Source organism: Pleurodeles waltl, chromosome 9, assembly GCF_031143425.1.
Source record: "Pleurodeles waltl isolate 20211129_DDA chromosome 9, aPleWal1.hap1.20221129, whole genome shotgun sequence".
NCBI classification, from domain to species: Eukaryota; Metazoa; Chordata; class Amphibia; order Caudata; family Salamandridae; genus Pleurodeles; species Pleurodeles waltl.
In genome coordinates this window covers 1,144,839,186-1,144,857,407 of record NC_090448.1, presented here as the reverse complement: position 1 = coordinate 1,144,857,407, position 18,222 = coordinate 1,144,839,186, and the positions used below count along the sequence as shown (strand labels likewise).

General features: G+C 44.0%; 1 protein-coding gene across 7 annotated transcripts in view; it reads left to right on the top strand.

Annotated features, from left to right (window-relative positions):
• SIPA1L1 (signal induced proliferation associated 1 like 1) overlaps positions 1-18,222 on the top strand; it is a 701,300-nt gene that overhangs the window by 652,992 nt on the left and 30,086 nt on the right. For all 7 annotated transcript variants that reach the window (XM_069208954.1, XM_069208957.1, XM_069208956.1 and 4 more), the window contains one exon: positions 16,081-16,303. In XM_069208954.1, the coding sequence (XP_069065055.1) occupies positions 16,081-16,303 (223 nt within the window). The remainder of the gene's footprint in view (positions 1-16,080; positions 16,304-18,222) is intronic.

Sequence of the window (18,222 nt, the reverse complement as noted above, 5' to 3'; positions counted from 1 at the left end):
TACAACTTACTATACTTGCTGCACACTTTTTGATGTGAAGTTCCAAAGCCATTTCTGCATCCTCTTTTGCCCAGTGATGTTTTCCATGAGCCTCTCATACAGTTGGTTTGCAGGGTAATGGTAGTTGTTTAATATGCCTTAATTCAGAACAAACATAGCAGTCGGTTTTTTGGACCTTCTGTAGCCTACACAGTATTTTAATACATAAGCTTACTTTTGATGATAGCTAGAATTTTTGAACTTTCAATATTTTTTGATTGAAAATAACTCAGACTACAAACAGTGGACTAAAATAATTCACCTATGAACCATCAACACTAACAGCAAAGCACTCTGCTGAATAATCTCTGTTTCAAAACACAATTGGGTAAAGTACACTCTCTTCGGGTAAGTAATGTTGTCATGTACTCAACTTGGATGTTACAAGTGCCAACTTGTTGCTCGGTTTTATGAGGAATTTTGGAGTACATCTGTGCCTCCCTCAGCCGTCCAGTAGAGAGCAGAAGCAGAATGGGCCTTGAATTTCATTATTACTGTGTGCAGGCAGCACAGTTAACCAAACCGCGTAGTCAAAATCATCTTCCCAATTCTTCCATTAAGTGAGCTACCTGAAGGCTTGAAAATAAGAAAGATCATTCACATGTCTGACCCAGAGCCTGACTGGGAACCACAAAGAAGCCCCAGTCCAATGGAAATGAGCTGCTTATTTATAAAATTTGTTTTTGTTTATCCTGCGGACATTACTAAAAAGAATTAGATCGCTTTGCAATACAACTGTAACTTTGCATAAGCGACATACATTACACAATCATAAAAGGAGCACAGGTGCAAGGTTAGTGCCTGAATAAGTTAGTTACAAAGGAAGGTCCCGGGGCACAGAGGATCATTGCCGACATTCTAGGTGTTTGATCGCTTTCGGTTACAAATGGGGTTTTACATCTTGCTCATAGAATTATTGAATGTCAGAATGAAAGTTTATGTAGTCTTAGGAGGAAGCCAAATAAAATTAAAATGTTGATTCTCTGCATATATCATTGTAGAGCATCGCATGATTCAAGACTGCCAATGAGGTGATGCTGCATAACTCTTAGGTAGGGAACCCCAGACTCTGATAGCTCTCTCTGGATAGTGTTAGACCATAGATTGTTCCTTTTTAAAGGTAGGTTGGCTGTTCTAGAACAAAATTGTTGACATTCTATGGTGGTCTAGACCAATCAAAAATCTTCCGCTTGACAGGCAGATACTGTGATGGAGATGTACAAAGGGCGTTGTGTGTGGTGCAAGCTGTGGTCCGGTATTATATGGCCTTTCCTTTTAGCCCCAAAAGTGAACCATGCTGCTGCATGTAAAACTGCTTTCAGTGGATTGAAATGAGCTGTGGGACGGCTGATTAGGAGAGAAACTCAATAGTCTGTTATAAACATTACTAGTGATGGAGTTAGCATTTTAAGATTTTGTTCTGGAATGAAGGTGTAGGTTCCCCAAGGGAGACCTAATTGAGTCCAGCCATGATTGTATTGCTAGTGGTGATTAAGATGTGGAAATGAAGAGGAATTCAGTTTTCGATGGGTTTAGCCTTAAATGATGTGAAGTAATCCACTCCTGAATAGTCTTTAGAGTGTTTTCTAGGTTGAAGATGTTGTTTGGGTAGAAGATCTGTAGGTTCATTTGTGTGTCATCTGCTTATTGATAATATTTGATTCCTGAGTTTCATAGTAAGATTCTGAGGGCTTGCCTGTTACAGGTTAAATAGGGTTTAGGCTAGTATAGATCATTGAGCAGCCTAAAGGCAATATGGTAAGATACGCATGTGGCTATTTTTCGTGTCTCATCCATGAGAGCTGATTTGAGCCATGTGAAACACTTCATTAATGCCTGTCCGATTTCTTTTTTTTTTAGAGTGTCAAGAGGCGTGTTGTGATTAACTGCAACTGCCAGGTTAAGTAGAATATGAAGTCATGAGTTGTCCAAGGTCAGGATGCAAAGTGTATTGTTGACAATTTTGAGGCATGCTGTTTTTTTTGTTAGTCTTGATTGAATCCTGAAATTCATCGAAGGTGGTTTTCTTTGATGTGTTGGGTAACTTAGTGTTCGATGGCATCTGTCGCTGTAGATACACATGTTGTGCATAGCCCGCCATCTGGTGTTGGGTCGGAGTGTTACAAGTTGTTTTTCTTCGAAGAAGTCTTTCGAGTCACGGGACCGAGGGACTCCTCCTCTTTGTCTCCATTGCGCATGGGCGTCGACTCCATCTTCGATTGTTTTCTTTCCGCCATCGGGTTCGGACGTGTTCCTTTCGCTCCGGGTTTCGGAACGGAAAGTTAGCTCAAAATCGGAAAATTACGTCGGTATTGTTGCGATCGGGTTAGATAGCATCGACATCGCATCGAAACGATAACATCTCCGTTGCCCTTCGGGGTAGTTTTCGATCCCCCGTCGGGGCCTGGTCGGCCCGACCGCGTGTGACATTGACGCTGATGGAACGGACCCCGTATACAGGCCAACATTCGGTCTGTAACCTGTGCCTGTCGCCCGAGCACAGGGAAGAAACTTGTGAGGCCTGTCGTGCGTTCCGGTCCCGAAAGACGCTCTGTGACCGACGAGCCAGAAGACTGCAAATGGCGTCCACGCCGACAGGACACCGAGAATTCGAGGAACAAGAAGAAGTAGAAGCCTTCTCGATCCATGAATCGGACTCGGACGAATTCGACGACCATGAAACAGTGAGTAAGACGTCGAAGATAGCACATAAGAAAACTGACAAGGCCCAGGGGACGCCACTGCCATCAGGCCATGGCTGAACCCATAAAAGCGGTGACCGACCATCGGCACCGAAGAAGGCCGAAATAGTGCCGAGATCGTCCGTGGACATAGTTTCGGTGCCAAAACGACCCGCAACCGAGCCAACTACCAGTTCCTATTCAGAGGAACAATCACTGGCCTCTCTAATGCGAAAGCATAGATTCGAGGAGGAATTACAATCCACCGAGGTGGACCACACTCAAAAACGGATTTTTATACAGAGTGGAACAGGGAAAATAAGCACCCTTCCCCCTATTAGGAGGAAGAGGAGACTTAAATTCCAACAAGAACAAGCACCACAAACAAAACTGGTGACGAAGGTAACTCCGCCACCCTCTCCTCCACCTGTAGTTCACATTTCACCGGCACAGACTCCGTCACATTCACCGGCTCACACCACCTTAAGCCAAGGTGACCAGGACCAAGATGCTTGGGACTTATACGACGCCCCAGTGTCAGACAACAGTCCAGAGGCGTATCCTACAAAGCCCTCACCACCAGAAGACAGCACAGCATATTCACAAGTGGTGGCTAGAGCAGCAGAGTTCCATAACGTGTCTCTACACTCGGAGCCTGTCGAGGATGACTTCCTCTTCAACACCCTCTCTTCCACATATAGCACCTACCAAAGCCTGCCTATGCTCCCAGGAATGCTAAGGCACGCAAAGGACATATTCAAAGAGCCTGTCAAGAGTAGGGCAATAACACCGAGGGTGGAAAAGAAATATAAAGCACCTCCCACAGACCCAGCTTTCATCACCTCACAACTGCCAACCAGATTCGGTTGTGGTAGGGGCAGCTCGCAAGAGAGCAAACTCTCACACATCGGGCGATGCACCACCCCCGGATAAGGAGAGCCGCAAGTTCGATGCAGCCGGTAAAAGGGTCGCAGTACAGGCTGCAAACCAGTGGCGCATCGCTAACTCTCAAGCGCTCCTAGCGCGATATGATAGAGCCCACTGGGACGAGATGCAACACCTCATTGAGCATCTACCCACAGAACTACAAAAGAGGGCGAAACAAGTGGTTGAGGAGGGCCAAAACATCTCCAATAACCAGATACGCTCCTCTATGGACGCAGCGGACACAGCGGCAAGAACAATTAACACGGCAGTAACCATACGAAGGCACGCGTGGCTACGAACATCTGGTTCCAGAGATACAGCAGGCGGTGCTCAATATGCCATTCAATGAGCAACAATTGTTCGGACCTGAAGTGGACACGGCAATTGAGAAGCTAAAAAAAGGACACTGACACTGCAAAAGCCATGGGCGCGCTCTACTCCCCGCAGAGCAGAGGCACTTTCAACACCTTCCGCAAGACAACCTTTAGAGGGGGGTTTCGGGGTCAAGCCACACAGGCCAGTACCTCACATTCAACACCGTCCACCTACCAGGGACAGTACCAAAGGGGAGGCTTTCGGGGCCAATACAGAGGAGGACAATTCCCTAGAAGCAGGGGAAGATTTCAAAGCCCCAAAACACCTACAACCAAACAGTGACTCACACGTCACTCATCCCCTCCACACAACACCAGTGGGGGGAAGAATAGGTCAGTATTACCAAGCGTGGGAGAAAATAACAACAGACACTTGGGTATTAGCAATTATCCAACATGGTTATTGCATAGAATTTCTACAAATCCCTCCAAACATACCACCAAGAACACAGAATATATCAAAACAACATTCGGACCTCCTAGAAATAGAAGTTCAAGCATTACTGCAAAAGAACGCAATAGAACTGGTACCGGATACACAAACAAATACAGGGGTTTACTCACTGTACTTTCTAATACCAAAGAAGGACAAAACACTGAGACCAATCCTAGACCTCAGAACACTAAACACATACATCAAATCAGAACACTTTCACATGGTCACGCTACAGGAAGTGTTACCATTGCTAAAGCAACAAGATTACATGACAACCTTAGATCTCAAGGACGCGTATTTCCACATACCAATACATCCGTCGCACAGAAAATACCTAAGGTTCGTATTCAAAGGAATACATTACCAATTCAAAGTATTGCCGTTCGGTTTAACAACTGCACCAAGAGTCTTCACAAAATGCCTAGCAGTAGTGGCTGCACACATCAGAAGGCAGCAAATACACGTATTCCCGTATCTAGACGACTGGCTAATCAAGACCGACTCACTGACAAGGTGCTCACACCACACAGATCAGGTCATACAAACTCTGTTTCACCGTCAACTATGCGAAATCACACATTCTGCCGTGCAAAGTACAACAATACCTAGGAGCGACAATAGACACAACAAGGGGAATAGCCACTCCAAGTCCACAAAGGGTTCAAAATTTCCAAAAGATTATACAACGCATGTATCCAACACAAAGAATACAGGCGAAGATAATATTACAACTCCTAGGCATGATGCCCTCATGCATAGCCATTGTCCCGAACGCAAGACTACACATGAGGCCCTTACAACAGTGCCTAGCATCACAATGGTCACAAGCACAGGGTCGCCTTCTAGATCTGGTGTTAATAGACCGCCTAACATACCTCTCGCTTCTATGGTGGAACAATATAAATTTAAACAAAGGGCGGCCTTACCAAGACCCAGTGCCACAATACGTGATAACAACAGATGCTTCCATGACAGGGTGGGGAGCACACCTCAATCAACACAGCATACAAGGACAATGGGATGTACATCAAAGAAAGCTGCATATAAATCACCTCCAACTACTAGCAGTTTTCCAAGCATTAAAAGCATTTCAACCAATCATAACTCACAAATACATTCTTGTCAAAACGGACAACATGACAACAATGTATTATCTAAACAAACAGGGGGGGGGACACACTCGACACAGCTGTGCCTTCTGGCACAAAAAATATGGCAATGGGCAATTCACAACCACATTCGCCTAATAGCACAGTTTATTCCAGGGATCCAGAATCAACTTGCAGACAATCTCTCTCGAGATCACCAACAGGTCCACGAATGGGAAATTCACCCCCAAATTCTAAACACTTACTTCAAACGTTGGGGGACACCTCAAATAGACTTATTTGCAACAAAGGAGAACGCAAAATGCCAAAACTTCGCATCCAGATACCCACACAGGCAATCTCAAGGCAATGCCCTATGGATGAACTGGTCAGGGAAATTTGCGTACGCTTTTCCCCCTCTCCCTCTCCTTCCATATCTAGTAAACAAATTGAGTCAAAACAAACTCAAACTCATACTGATAGCACCTACATGGGCAAGGCAACCATGGTACACAACACTGCTAGACCTATCAGTAGTACCCCACGTCAAGTTGCCCAACAGGCCAGATCTGTTAACACAACACAAACAACAGATCAGGCATCCAAACCCAGCATCGCTGAATCTAGCAATCTGGCTCCTGAAATCCTAGAATTCGGACACTTAAACCTCACACAAGAATGTATGGAAGTCATAAAGCAAGCTAGAAGACCATCCACTAGACACTGCTATGCAAGCAAATGGAAAAGGTTTGTTTGCTACTGCCATCATAATCAAATTCAACCATTACACGCATCTCCAAAGGATGTAGTGGGTTACTTACTACACTTACAAAAATCGAACCTGGCCTTCTCTTCCATTAAAATACACCTCGCAGCAATATCTGCATACCTGCAGATTACCCATTCAACTTCGCTATTTAGGATACCTGTCATTAAAGCGTTTATGGAAAGCCTCAAAAGAATTATACCACCAAGGACACCACCTGTTCCTTCATGGAACCTCAACATCGTCTTAACAAGACTCATGGGTCCACCCTTTGAACCTATGCATTCTTGCGAAATACAATTCCTAACCTGGAAAGTTGCATTTCTCGTCGCCATCACATCTCTAAGAAGAGTAAGTGAAATTCAGGCGTTTACAATACAAGAACCTTTTATCCAACTACACAAAAATAAAGTAGTCCTAAGGACCAATCCTAAATTTTTGCCAAAGGTTATTTCACCGTTCCACCTAAATCAAACAGTAGAGCTACCAGTGTTCTTCCCACAGCCAGATTCCATAGCTGAAAGGGCACTACATACATTAGACGTCAAAAGAGCACTAATGTACTACATCGACAGAATTAAAAACATCAGAAAAACTAAACAACTGTTTATTGCATTTCAAAAACCTCACGCAGGAAACCCAATATCGAAACAGGGTATAGCCAGATGGATAGTTAAGTGCATCCAAATCTGCTACCTTAAAGCAAAAAGACAACTGCCCATTACACCAAGGGCACACTCAACCAGAAAAAAAAGGCGCTACCATGGCCTTCCTAGGGAATATTCCAATGCACGAAATATGTAAGGCAGCTACATGGTCTACGCCTCACACATTTACCAAGCACTACTGTGTAGACGTGCTATCCGCACAACAAGCCACAGTAGGTCAAGCCGTACTAAGAACTTTATTTCAGACTACTTGCACTCCTACAGGCTGAGCCACCGCTTTTGGGGAGATAACTGCTTACTAGTCTATGCTCAACATGTGTATCTACAGCGACAGATGCCATCGAACTGAAAATGTCACTTACCCAGTGTACATCTGTTCGTGGCATCAGTCGCTGAAGATTCACATGTGCCCACCCACCTCCCCGGGAGCCTGTAGCCGTTTAGAAGTTAGCTTCAACTTTGTACATTTGTAAATATATTAAATCTTAAATAGGTACATACTTATTCACTCCATTGCATGGGCACTATTACTAACAAACAACTCCTACCTCACCCTCTGCGGGGAAAACAATCGAAGATGGAGTCGACGCCCTTGCGCAATGGAGACAAAGAGGAGGAGTCCCTCGGTCCCGTGACTCGAAAGACTTCTTCGAAGAAAAACAACTTGTAACACTCCGACCCAACACCAGATGGCGGGCTATGCACAACATGTGAATCTTCAGCGACTGATGCCACGAACAGATGTACACTGGGTAAGTGACATTTTCATTTCTACACATCTTTCAGTAAGGAATAGAGGTTTGAAAACTGGACAAAAGTTGTTGCGGTCAAATATGTCTGCTGAAGGTGTTTTGAGAAGTAGGGTGACTTGGTGTCTCACTAGCACACCGGAATCTCTACCTGGGCGAGTGAGATTCAATTGTTTGAAACAGCATGGAAGCAAGTGTATGGCAACTGTTTAACTTGCTGGGAATTGAGCCCCAAAATGGTTTGTGTGTTTGATGTTTGTGATGTTCTTTAATAATTTGCCCTAGCTTATTTTGTTAGAGATAGCGAGTGGTCTTGGATTTATAAGTGGTGATATGTTTGGATTTTTTTATTTGGACTGCTCGTGAGGGATTGATCAATCGATTTCATCTCAGAATCACAAAATTGAGCCAATTCTTGTGCATTTAAATCTGGGTGTTGTTTTCAGAACTGTTGGGGCAGTTCTCAGTAGAGTCACTAAGACATCGAAGTTGAGAGCCCTATGAGGCTTTTTAGATGGATCTTGCATTTCTGAGGTAAGTGAGTGAATAGTGATTGTCTGCCATTTTTCTAACTGTCTCAGAACTTTCTTTACCTCGGAGAGTACCTCAATAAAGCAGGGAGCCGATGGTTTTGGTCTTTTTACTTTTAAGTGGTGCTAAGTCATTAAACATTCCAAAACACAGTTGAAGTATAGAACGGTGGATTGTCTGATATCAGAGTCTGAATTGATATGGGTAAATAAATTCTGTACCCTGGTACCAAAAACGTTCAGAGCATTAGAAACAAAGTGATGAATGGTATGCTTGAATTAATCTTAGACACTGGCAAAGGCTGGCATGCTCAGACATGGGTCTCGGGCTCACTGCGCACTGGAACTAAGCTATACCTGACTGAAGAGCCCTAATAAGGACGAAAAAAGCAACGCTCGGATCAAGTAGAATGATTGGTCAAGAATCCTTCCTGGCTCTTCAGCAACAGATAGAGGACGGGCCCAATACTCAGGTATCTCACTGCGAGGGCTGAAGTAGATTAGTTTCCAGATATCTCGATAATTGCCCATTGATGTGTTTTTCTAAAGCTTTAGCCGGAAGAGGAAGAGAATTAGGATGGTAATTTTCACTTTTGGAAGAATCCAGAGAAGATTTTTGTAATAATGGGATGAGTACTGCATGTTTCCATGACAGAGGGACCTTTGCTGAGGAAATTGAGAGGTCAAGTAGCTCCACAAAAATAGAATGGATAATAGATGAGCTCTTCTTGGTGACATTTGATGAGGCAGGGTTAAGAGGAGACCCTGATTTTATAGAGTTGATAAGACTATGTAAGTCCTCGATTTGAATAGGTTTAAAGTAGACAGGCAAGGTCCTAAAGCATTGGGAGATTCAAACATCATAGGAACTTTTGTGTCTGAGCCTCTAAAGGGAAGGTACTATAAATATACATTTATCACAGAAAGAATCCTGCAAGTTTGTTATATCTACTGATAGTGCCAGGAATAGGGGGAGACTTAATGGGTTCTTACATATATTTAACTATAGACAATTTTTACTTTGTAGAATTTGAAGCTCCCTTAATTTCATCTGCATAGAATTCAGATTGGGCATTCCTAATGGCTCTATGGAAGATTTTAATTACAATATATCGCACTTTACATTTAGATTCGTATTGTTTGCCCCTCTTCTAGTACTTTGAAGCCGTTTTTGAAGGCAAGAAGTTGGCTATTAAACCACAGTGGTGGGTGTTTGATGGTGGTTTTAGAAAAAAATAGTCTGATGGCTTCAGCTTATCTAAAGTGGAGGTGATCCATGTCATCAACAATGTATCCACGTCCTCTGTATTAGATTTGGGGTAGAGGTTAGATGTTTTAAGAAGGTCACAAAAATGGAAATCTGAGAGTTGTCTTGTAGAAATCAGAAAATCAGAATTGGGAGTAGACACTTGGTCTGCCAAAGTAGAAATAGAAATCTTGAAATGGTCAGTTCATACCAGAGGAAAAGGTGGATCAACTGCAAGATTAATAAAAACTGCATCTAAGATATGGCCCACCACATGGCTTAACACATTGTAAAGGCGTGATGGCTTCAGCATCCTTGATCACTTTGGACACAGAAGTACAGAGTTCATTATCAAAATGGAGATTAAGATTTCCAAAAATGTTAGGATTAGCAAATTGAAGTACATGCGTTTTGAGTGCCTTGAGCAGAGTGTGAGAAAGTCTAGCATCTGGAACTGGAGGGCAGTAAATTGGGACTCCGGAAAAGAAAATGTGCGAAATTTAAGAAAAAATAGTACCTTCATGCTCAAAGTCCATAAGGTCAGTTGTAACACAGATCAACTCTGATTTAAAAACACTGCCAATGCTGCCACCCCTTTTATCATTGCTGTCATGCTTATTAATACTATAGCCCTCCGGTATGCCTTAGCGACATCTGGCATAGTTGTCTTTGAATGAGGTTTTGGTTTAAAAAAATAAAAAAAAGCATCAGATCTACACTCTTTATTAAAACTATATTGATTTAATTTAAGGTTGGCTAAACAGCAACATTTAATTCAAAAAACATATCCTTGTCTGAAAGGGCAGGTTGTTTCACTATTAGGCACAAGTTGAAGGAAACATTGTAGTGCTTACATACATTTATGGAGTCTGCCTCAAACAGAAGGATAATATAGAGGTTAGCTGCCAAACTCGATATCGCCAAGCCAGCAAAACCTCACATGATTGAGAGATTATCACTCTGAAATTGGTCCAGGGTCATGTCCCTGGCCCGGTCTGGGTAAGGATGCGCTCAGATAGGCTTGTGTTCAGTTCACCACAGGCGTGTCTGCACATTGGCCATCGTTTCAAAGACAGTGGTCATCATTGTTATCACTTCTCTTGCCAAAGAAACCTTCACTGGAAAGACGGCAGTGCTAGGTGGCAAGGCGAAGAAGAATTGGTCTGCAGATGAAGGAGCTCCATCTACAATAGACATGTGAACCGGAGAGTCAAATTACGAACAGTAAGACCCCTAAAATGGCCATTTTATTAAAGTTAAAATAAAAAATGCCTTGAATAAAGTGCAGGTGTGACCTTTGTTCTGTCACTGATATATATATATATATATATATATATATCTATATATCTATGTTCAATGGCATGTGTAGCTGCAGATACACATGCTATGCAAATCAATTCCAACATCTAGTGTTGGGCTCGGAGTGCTACAAGTTGGTTTCCTTCGAATAAGTCTTTTCGGAGTCATGGGATCGAGTGACTCCTCCTCTCGGTTTCAGTGCGCATGGGCTTTGACTCCATTGTTAGATTTTCTTTCCGCTGTTAGGTTCGGATGTGTTTACTCTTGCTCCGAGATTTCGATTCGGAAAATCTCAGAAAACCTTCTTAACCGTCGGTATTGTTTTGATCGCGTTTCCCATCTCATATAATCGAACCAGTAGTACTGTCGGAACCTTCATTTCACCCGTCGGGGCACAGGTGTCTAACTCTGGCCCATTCGGGCCTACCGTGTGTAAAACCTGATGGATCGGATTCCATTCCGATTCTGTCCTCGGTGCCACGCGAAGTACCCATATACAGACCAACAACCAGTTTGTAATTTGTGCCTTTTTCCAGACCATCAGGAGGAAGATTGCGAGGCCTGACGATCATTTCGATCAAAGAAGACCCTGAGAGATCGCAGAGCCCAAAGGCTCGAAATGGCATCGAAAAGCAGCGAACATCTCAACGTCATGGAGGAAGAGTGGGTCACAGTCTGGGTCACTTGGGTCCACCACCTGTGTTCCAGGGGGCCACACTCATCAGGATGAGAGGGGTCCTAAAGTACCGGTGAAGCTGAAGTTTGGTGCCTGCTGAAGCAGGGGGAAGATTCAGTCGACCCACTGGAGAATTCTTCGTGGCTTCCAGTGCAGGGTGAAGCCAGGCCGTCCCCAGAGCATGCACGACCAGGAAACAGTCGTGAAAGCCGGTAGGATTTGGCGCTACAATGTCGCTGGTAGTCTTCTTGCTACTTTGTTGCAGTTTTGCAAGCATCCTGGATCAGTCAGCAGTCGATCCTTGGCAAAAGTCGAAGAGAGAAGTGCAGAGGAACTCTGGTGAATTCTTGCAAGTCGTTATCTGAGGAAAAGCCCACTGGAGAGACCCTAAATAGCCCTCAGAGGAGGATTGGCCACCCAGCCAGGTAAGCACCTATCAGGAGGAGTCCCTGACGTCACCTGCTGGCACTGGCCACTCAGGCCTTCACAGTGCCCTCACACCTCTGGAAACAAGATAGCAGAGGTCTGGAGGAGCTCTGGGCACCACCCCTGGTGTGGTGATGGACAGGGGAGTAGTCACTCCCCTTTCCTTTGTCCAGTTTCGCGCCAGAGCAGGGACTGGGGGGGGGTTCCCTAAACTGGTGTAGACTGGCCTTTGCAAGAAGCGCACCATCTGTGCCCTTCTAAGCATTTCCAGAGGTTGGGAGAGGGTACCCTTCCCAGCCTTTAACACCAGTTTCCAAAGGGAGAGGGTGTAACACCCTCTCTGAGAAAATTCTTTGTTCTGCCTTCCTGGGACTTGGCTGCCCAGACCCCAGGAGGGCAGAACCCTATCTGTGGGGTGGCAGCAGCGGTAGCTGCAGAGAAAACCCCAGAGAGCTGGTTTGGTAGTAACCCGGGTCCATAGTGGAGCCCCGGGGATGCATGGAATTGGCTCCCAAATACCAGATTTGGCATGGGGGGGAGAATTCCATGATCATAGACATGTTACATGGCCATGTTCGGAGTTACCATTGTGAAGCTACATATAGGTATTGACCTATATGTAGTGCACACGTGTAATGGTGACCCCGCACTCACAAAGTCCGGGAAATGGCCCTGAACTATGTGGGGGCACCTTTGCTAGTGCAAGGGTGCCCTCACATTTAGTAACTTTGCACCTAACCTTCAGCAAGTGAAGGTTAGACATATCGGTGACTTATAAGTTACTTAAGTGCAGTGAAAATGGCTGTGAAAAAACGTGTGCGTTATTTCACTCTGGCTGCAGTGGCAGTCCTGTGTAAAGGTTTGTCTGAGCTCCCAATGGGTGGCAAAAGAAATGCTGCAGCCCAAAGGGATCTCCTGGAACCCTAATACCCTGGGTACCTAGGTACCGTATACTAGGGAATTATAAGGGTGTTTCAGTATGCCAATTGAAATTGGTAAAAGTGGTCACTAGCCTATAGTGACAAATTTAAAGGCAGAGAGAGCATAAGCACTGAGGTTCTGATTAGCAGAGCCTCAGTGACACAGGCACTACACAGGTATACACATTAAGGCCACAAACTATGAGCACTGGGGTCCTGGCTAGCAGGATACCAGTGAGACAGGCAAAACACACTGACATATACTCACAAACAGGCCAAAAGGTGGGGTAACAATGCTAGAAAGAGGCTACCTTCCTACATCAAGCATAAGATTTTGGTGAAGGGGTTGTCAATGGGTGGGTTCTGTCAAAATAGGAGTGATCTTGTTCGCCTATATTTTGGTTGAGTCGGACTGGTGCCCGGCCCTAAACAATGAGTTAGTGGGTCATTTGTTTTCGGACAGGTACACTAGAAAGAGGCTACCTTCCTACATCAAGCATAAGGTTTTGGTGAAGGGGTTGTCAATGGGTGAGTTCTGTCAAAATAGGAGAGATGTTCTTGTTCGCCTATATTTTGGTTGAGTCGGACTGACGCCCGGCCCTAAATGATGAGTTAGTGGGTCATTTGTTTTCGGAAAGGTACAACAACCCAGGATAGGTGTGCAGTAGTTTTGATGGCAAGAGGGGACAAAGTGGTGTACTCTGTCAGTAGGCTGTCTCCCTGTGTTACATTGGGTTGAAGTTTGCCTGGGTGTGATAGTCAGTTGTTCCTCAGACTTGAGTATCATGTATTGTCAGACTTTCTCTGAGATGATGGAGACTTTAGCAAGGCAGATAACTGGACACGTAGGCAGGTCATTCCATGTCTGCTATCCAGAATAATTGAGGAGCTATAACTTATGTTCAAGAGGATTATGGTCTGTCATGTTTAGGCTGCATTAATAGTCACTATGCTTATTTTCTTTTTCCAGAAGATTGAATCGGGATCCTGAACTGTAGAGCTGCGCCCATGTTGATGCTCGCTGTTCCCCATAGTGAATGCTTCGGAGTTGTGATTTTCCTTTGCAGTAGGCAACAGTTTAAAACCGCTGGGGATAGATGACTACTAGTGAGGGGCTCTGGTGATTTTCGTAACTTTGAACATGTTCATCTGGCCCATAATATATGCCGTTTTCAAGGTTTAATTGGAGTGTTGTCAGCTACAGCCTTGTAGTTGAAGGTTGGCAAATGTGAGAGTGGCTAGGAAACTGATGATGATAGTGAGGTCTGTGTTGGGGACAGGAAGCATAGCTTTTCATTGACGTTTGGACTCCTAGGCTTATGATGGCAATTGTCAGAGTGATTGTCTGAGTATTGAGATGTTCAGTGATGTGAGTCAGCAGCTGAGAGGTCTTGAGCAAGGATTGGTATTAGCGCTTACTGAGAAAAAGCAGTGTATGAGCTCAGGAACTGTAGAAGAGTGATGGGAGTGAGATGTTTTTGAGAGTTGTGTGTGTAACTTAGGTGAAATCACAGCAGGGATGTACTCATTTCTATAACTGTACAAGAAGATTTGCTGTATATGTGGGTGCAAGGCATTGGGAAGAGTTGTGAAGAAGTGGTTGAATAGAGTCAGATGTACATTTATGGATATAATGTATGGATTGATTCAGGATCCTACCATTGTTGTATATGTAGATTGATCCATCACTCGGAAATGAATTTGCTATTTTTGGTTTGCTTCCATACAGTTTGTTTGATGTCAAGACAACATTCAGTTCATTGAGAAAGGTGTCAGGCCACAAATGTGTTTTGGGTGAAGGTGAGGTCAGTGTTGATCTTCCAATGCTGCCAGTAGGAATTTTTCACCTCTGTGTGGTTGGGCGTGGATGAGGGTAACGGGCACCTTGAAGCCATTTGCTAGTAGCCATTTGCTTCTCAGAAGCGTGAGCCACGCACTGCTGTTTGCTTGCTGTGCCACTTCGGCAAGCACTGTCTCCACGCCTTTCTTTGTGTTCCCAACAACTCCACCTTGGACTCAGGATTAGCAATCGATGTAAATGTGCAAGACTCAAATTGTTAGTACCCTCGTATTGACTCCGTGTTCTTGTAATGTTTTTTGTTTCAAATGCAGTCATCCTTTGACTATGGTCCTTGGTATCCTTCTCTGTGGCTATTACTTCTAACGACCCCCACCCCTTCCAATGCTGGACTCACCGCATGCTCATGATCAGAAATTCATCCTGGGTGTGGCTATTTTCAGAATACTTTGAAAGCTTCGGGTCCCCATCTCAGCAGGCCTTAGAGGGGAAACAAATAAAAAATAATTACATTTGTCTGCCTCCTGTCCTTGCAGGGAATAGTCTCTTGCAGCAACCCCTTGATAAAGCTTTGGCTTGTCCTTCATGCACTGGCAGGTGCAGTCTGTGGGCCCAGCTCACTCCTCCACATCTTGGGCCCCACACGCTTCTGACTCCGAGTATGCCATGGGGCTCTTATACACTGGGTGAGCTCATGGATTCCTCAAGGTAGTTTTTTTTTCTGGATACTGCAGCACTTAGCTACAGATATCCAGGTTGTTTCAAGAGATCCCAGCATCTTGTGTTCCCTGAGGATACCTTGTGTCATGTAGCTTCATCCATCACCAAGTGAAGCACCATCACAAGCTTTTGTATGATGGACAAGGCCTCAGGACTGCAGCAGTGCGGTAATCCCTGAGCTCAGTAAGCCCCACCCCCTGATTGCTTACAATTTCGTGCATGGTGGTTAATATAATTAGAATACCTTTATTAATCTTCCTTTTCAATTTTGTATAATTATATAGGTAGTGTGAAGTACATCACCTAAAACCCCTCCCCTGGAATTGAGATGACCCTCTCTAGATGGATCCTTTGCCATAGTTTGAACAAAACAAAAACAATACAGTTTTGCTTAGGTTCTTTCTGCTTCACTTCTTGGGAGCTCACAGGTCCATGAACCTGATTAACACTGCTTGATTGGCCTTGGCAACACATCAGAGACATCTTCTTTGGCATGACTTTCCTTTGTTAAGTGTAAGTGTCACTATGTTATTGAATTAAGCATATCTTTGCAGCCATAACTTTTGTTCTTAAAATGGAATAATTTTGAGAAACATTATAGCCCATTTTATTTCTCTATGTATAGGGTTCCTGCCTATTTTTTTTCTGTAATCTGGTTGCAAATTGATATGTACCAAAGGCCTCTTGTGTTACAAATGTTTGCTTATATCCATATGTGCTTTCTTTGCCTCCCACAGTCCCCTTTTGCTACTACTCCTACAAGACGTTCCTTGCACAGAACACTGTCAGATGAAAGTATTTACAGTGGTCAAAGAGACATTGCCTTTGAAAATGCACGTGTTTCACTTCTGGACCAGGCACTGCCAAATGTTGTTCTCTTCAGCAGCACCTACCCATCTCTTCACAAATCCCTACCTGAAAGAAGGCCGTCATACACTTTGGGAATGAAGTCTGTACACGGTATGAGATTTTGACTTTTTAAAATAAAGCACACACAAACAGTAGTAAACAGTTGTTAGAACAATGTTTTTTCAAGTCACAAGTGAGTAACCAGGCAAGCAGTGTGGAGCATGTTGCAGCTGCCTTGGCCATGAAAACATAAGCTAAAACATAAAACAATGGAGGGGTAGTAGAGGGATGCAGCAGCACCGTTTGAGCTGTGTGGACAGGAGAAAGATGACAAATAGCTGAAAGAGGAGGAAGTGGTAGAAGAGAAGAAATGCCATTAAAAATGCTAATTACCGGGAACGGGGCAGGAGACTAGGGGTGAGCGGTGGATATGAAAACAGGAAGAAATATGGGAAGAAGAATCCAGGGCAGAGAGAAAGAAAAGTACGTGTTTCCACGGGGAGTTGAAATTACAATAAAGAGTCCCATCAAGGCATCAGTGGAAGGATACAGTGGATCCAGTCAAATGCAGTGTACATCCGCAATGCTTAAAGGATGGGACAGACAAAAACATATAGAGGAAAGCCATTGCTGAAGGACCAGAATAATGAGATAGACAACAAAGGCATCCAGTCATGAAAAAGAAGCTGAATCAAAGCCCACTCTAGATCTTATATACAATGGGTCTTGGCCAACGGGTAGCTAATGCTGTTTGTATTTGAGACCTAAAACCCTACTGCTTAGAGATGATAGTAGAATGTGGAAATTGCAGGATAGTTGGGCAAATGAGGTGCTGCTTAAAAAAACATATCTTGCAGCAAACTCAAAGATGTGCAGCAATAATTCAGGCTTCTGATTAGACACTCTTAACAAATCCACAAATCCTATGAGTACAGTTCATCTTTCCCCACTCTCTTAATGGATTTATAAGAGACTTGAAAATGCTTCTCATGTTCATGTGGATTACAGGAAGTCCATCCTGGTCCATGGCAAGTCGAGTGGTATCCATGGTAGAGTATGAATGCTTGATCTTGGAGAGGTGAAACTTCATTAGGGTCTTCAATAATGGGTATGGACTCTTGATAAGCGGCATGTTGATTACTGAGCCTGAACTCTTAGTACTGGGGAGGAGATGTAGGATTTTAGGCATACTCTACATACTTTTGTGGGTTACTTGACTGCTAAGCCCCACCCCCCCGAAATGTGGAGAGAGAACCAGCTTGATTGAAATGCAGGATGTGCTTGATTTAAAGAGGAAAAAAATAGATGCAGCTTTTCTGTCGCAATGACCCATTGTGCTGTATAAATCGGTGAGGCCTAGCACTGCTAGTGGCAGAACAGTGCCTACGAGTCATGGTAGCAGAGCAGGGGCACAATTATAGGCTCTGGTTGCTGAGGTGGTGAGATGGTGATCCTCCCTGAGGTGACTGAATCTGTGTATGAGGGCCCTCTGATGCGACCCCCAGTGCCCTGTTAATCTAGACACCGTATACTTCCTTATTCTTTCGAACTGACTCTTTCCCATTCTACTACTTGAGGATCACCTAATGTAAACTTAGGCCCTTAAAAAAATCTCTGCGTTACTACCCTGCTTGCCATACGTGTAACATTACCCGTCCTACCACTTTTGTGCATCCTTGATAATTCACTCATTAACCCCTCTTTTTCTGGTGAATGGTGTGGATTGAATCCTACTGCTCACGTGCTCAGAAAATTTCTAACACAAGCCGTTGCTATGATTCAATTGGACTTTCCAGATGCTTTTGCCTGCTGTTTTTACCTCCTTTCTTTCCTTAACCTAGAGTAGCTTATAATGCAATGCTTTGTCTTTACACCATGTTTGTCACACCAACAAGCTTCTTTAGAAGCAACCTGCATACACTCTGCATTTCATTAGAGAAGTCATCTAGTGTATGCTAGTGCACTCTGTGTCACCATTGGTATGTGGCCCCTCAAATACCCTTTGGCTTGTATGAAGAATAACATCTTTA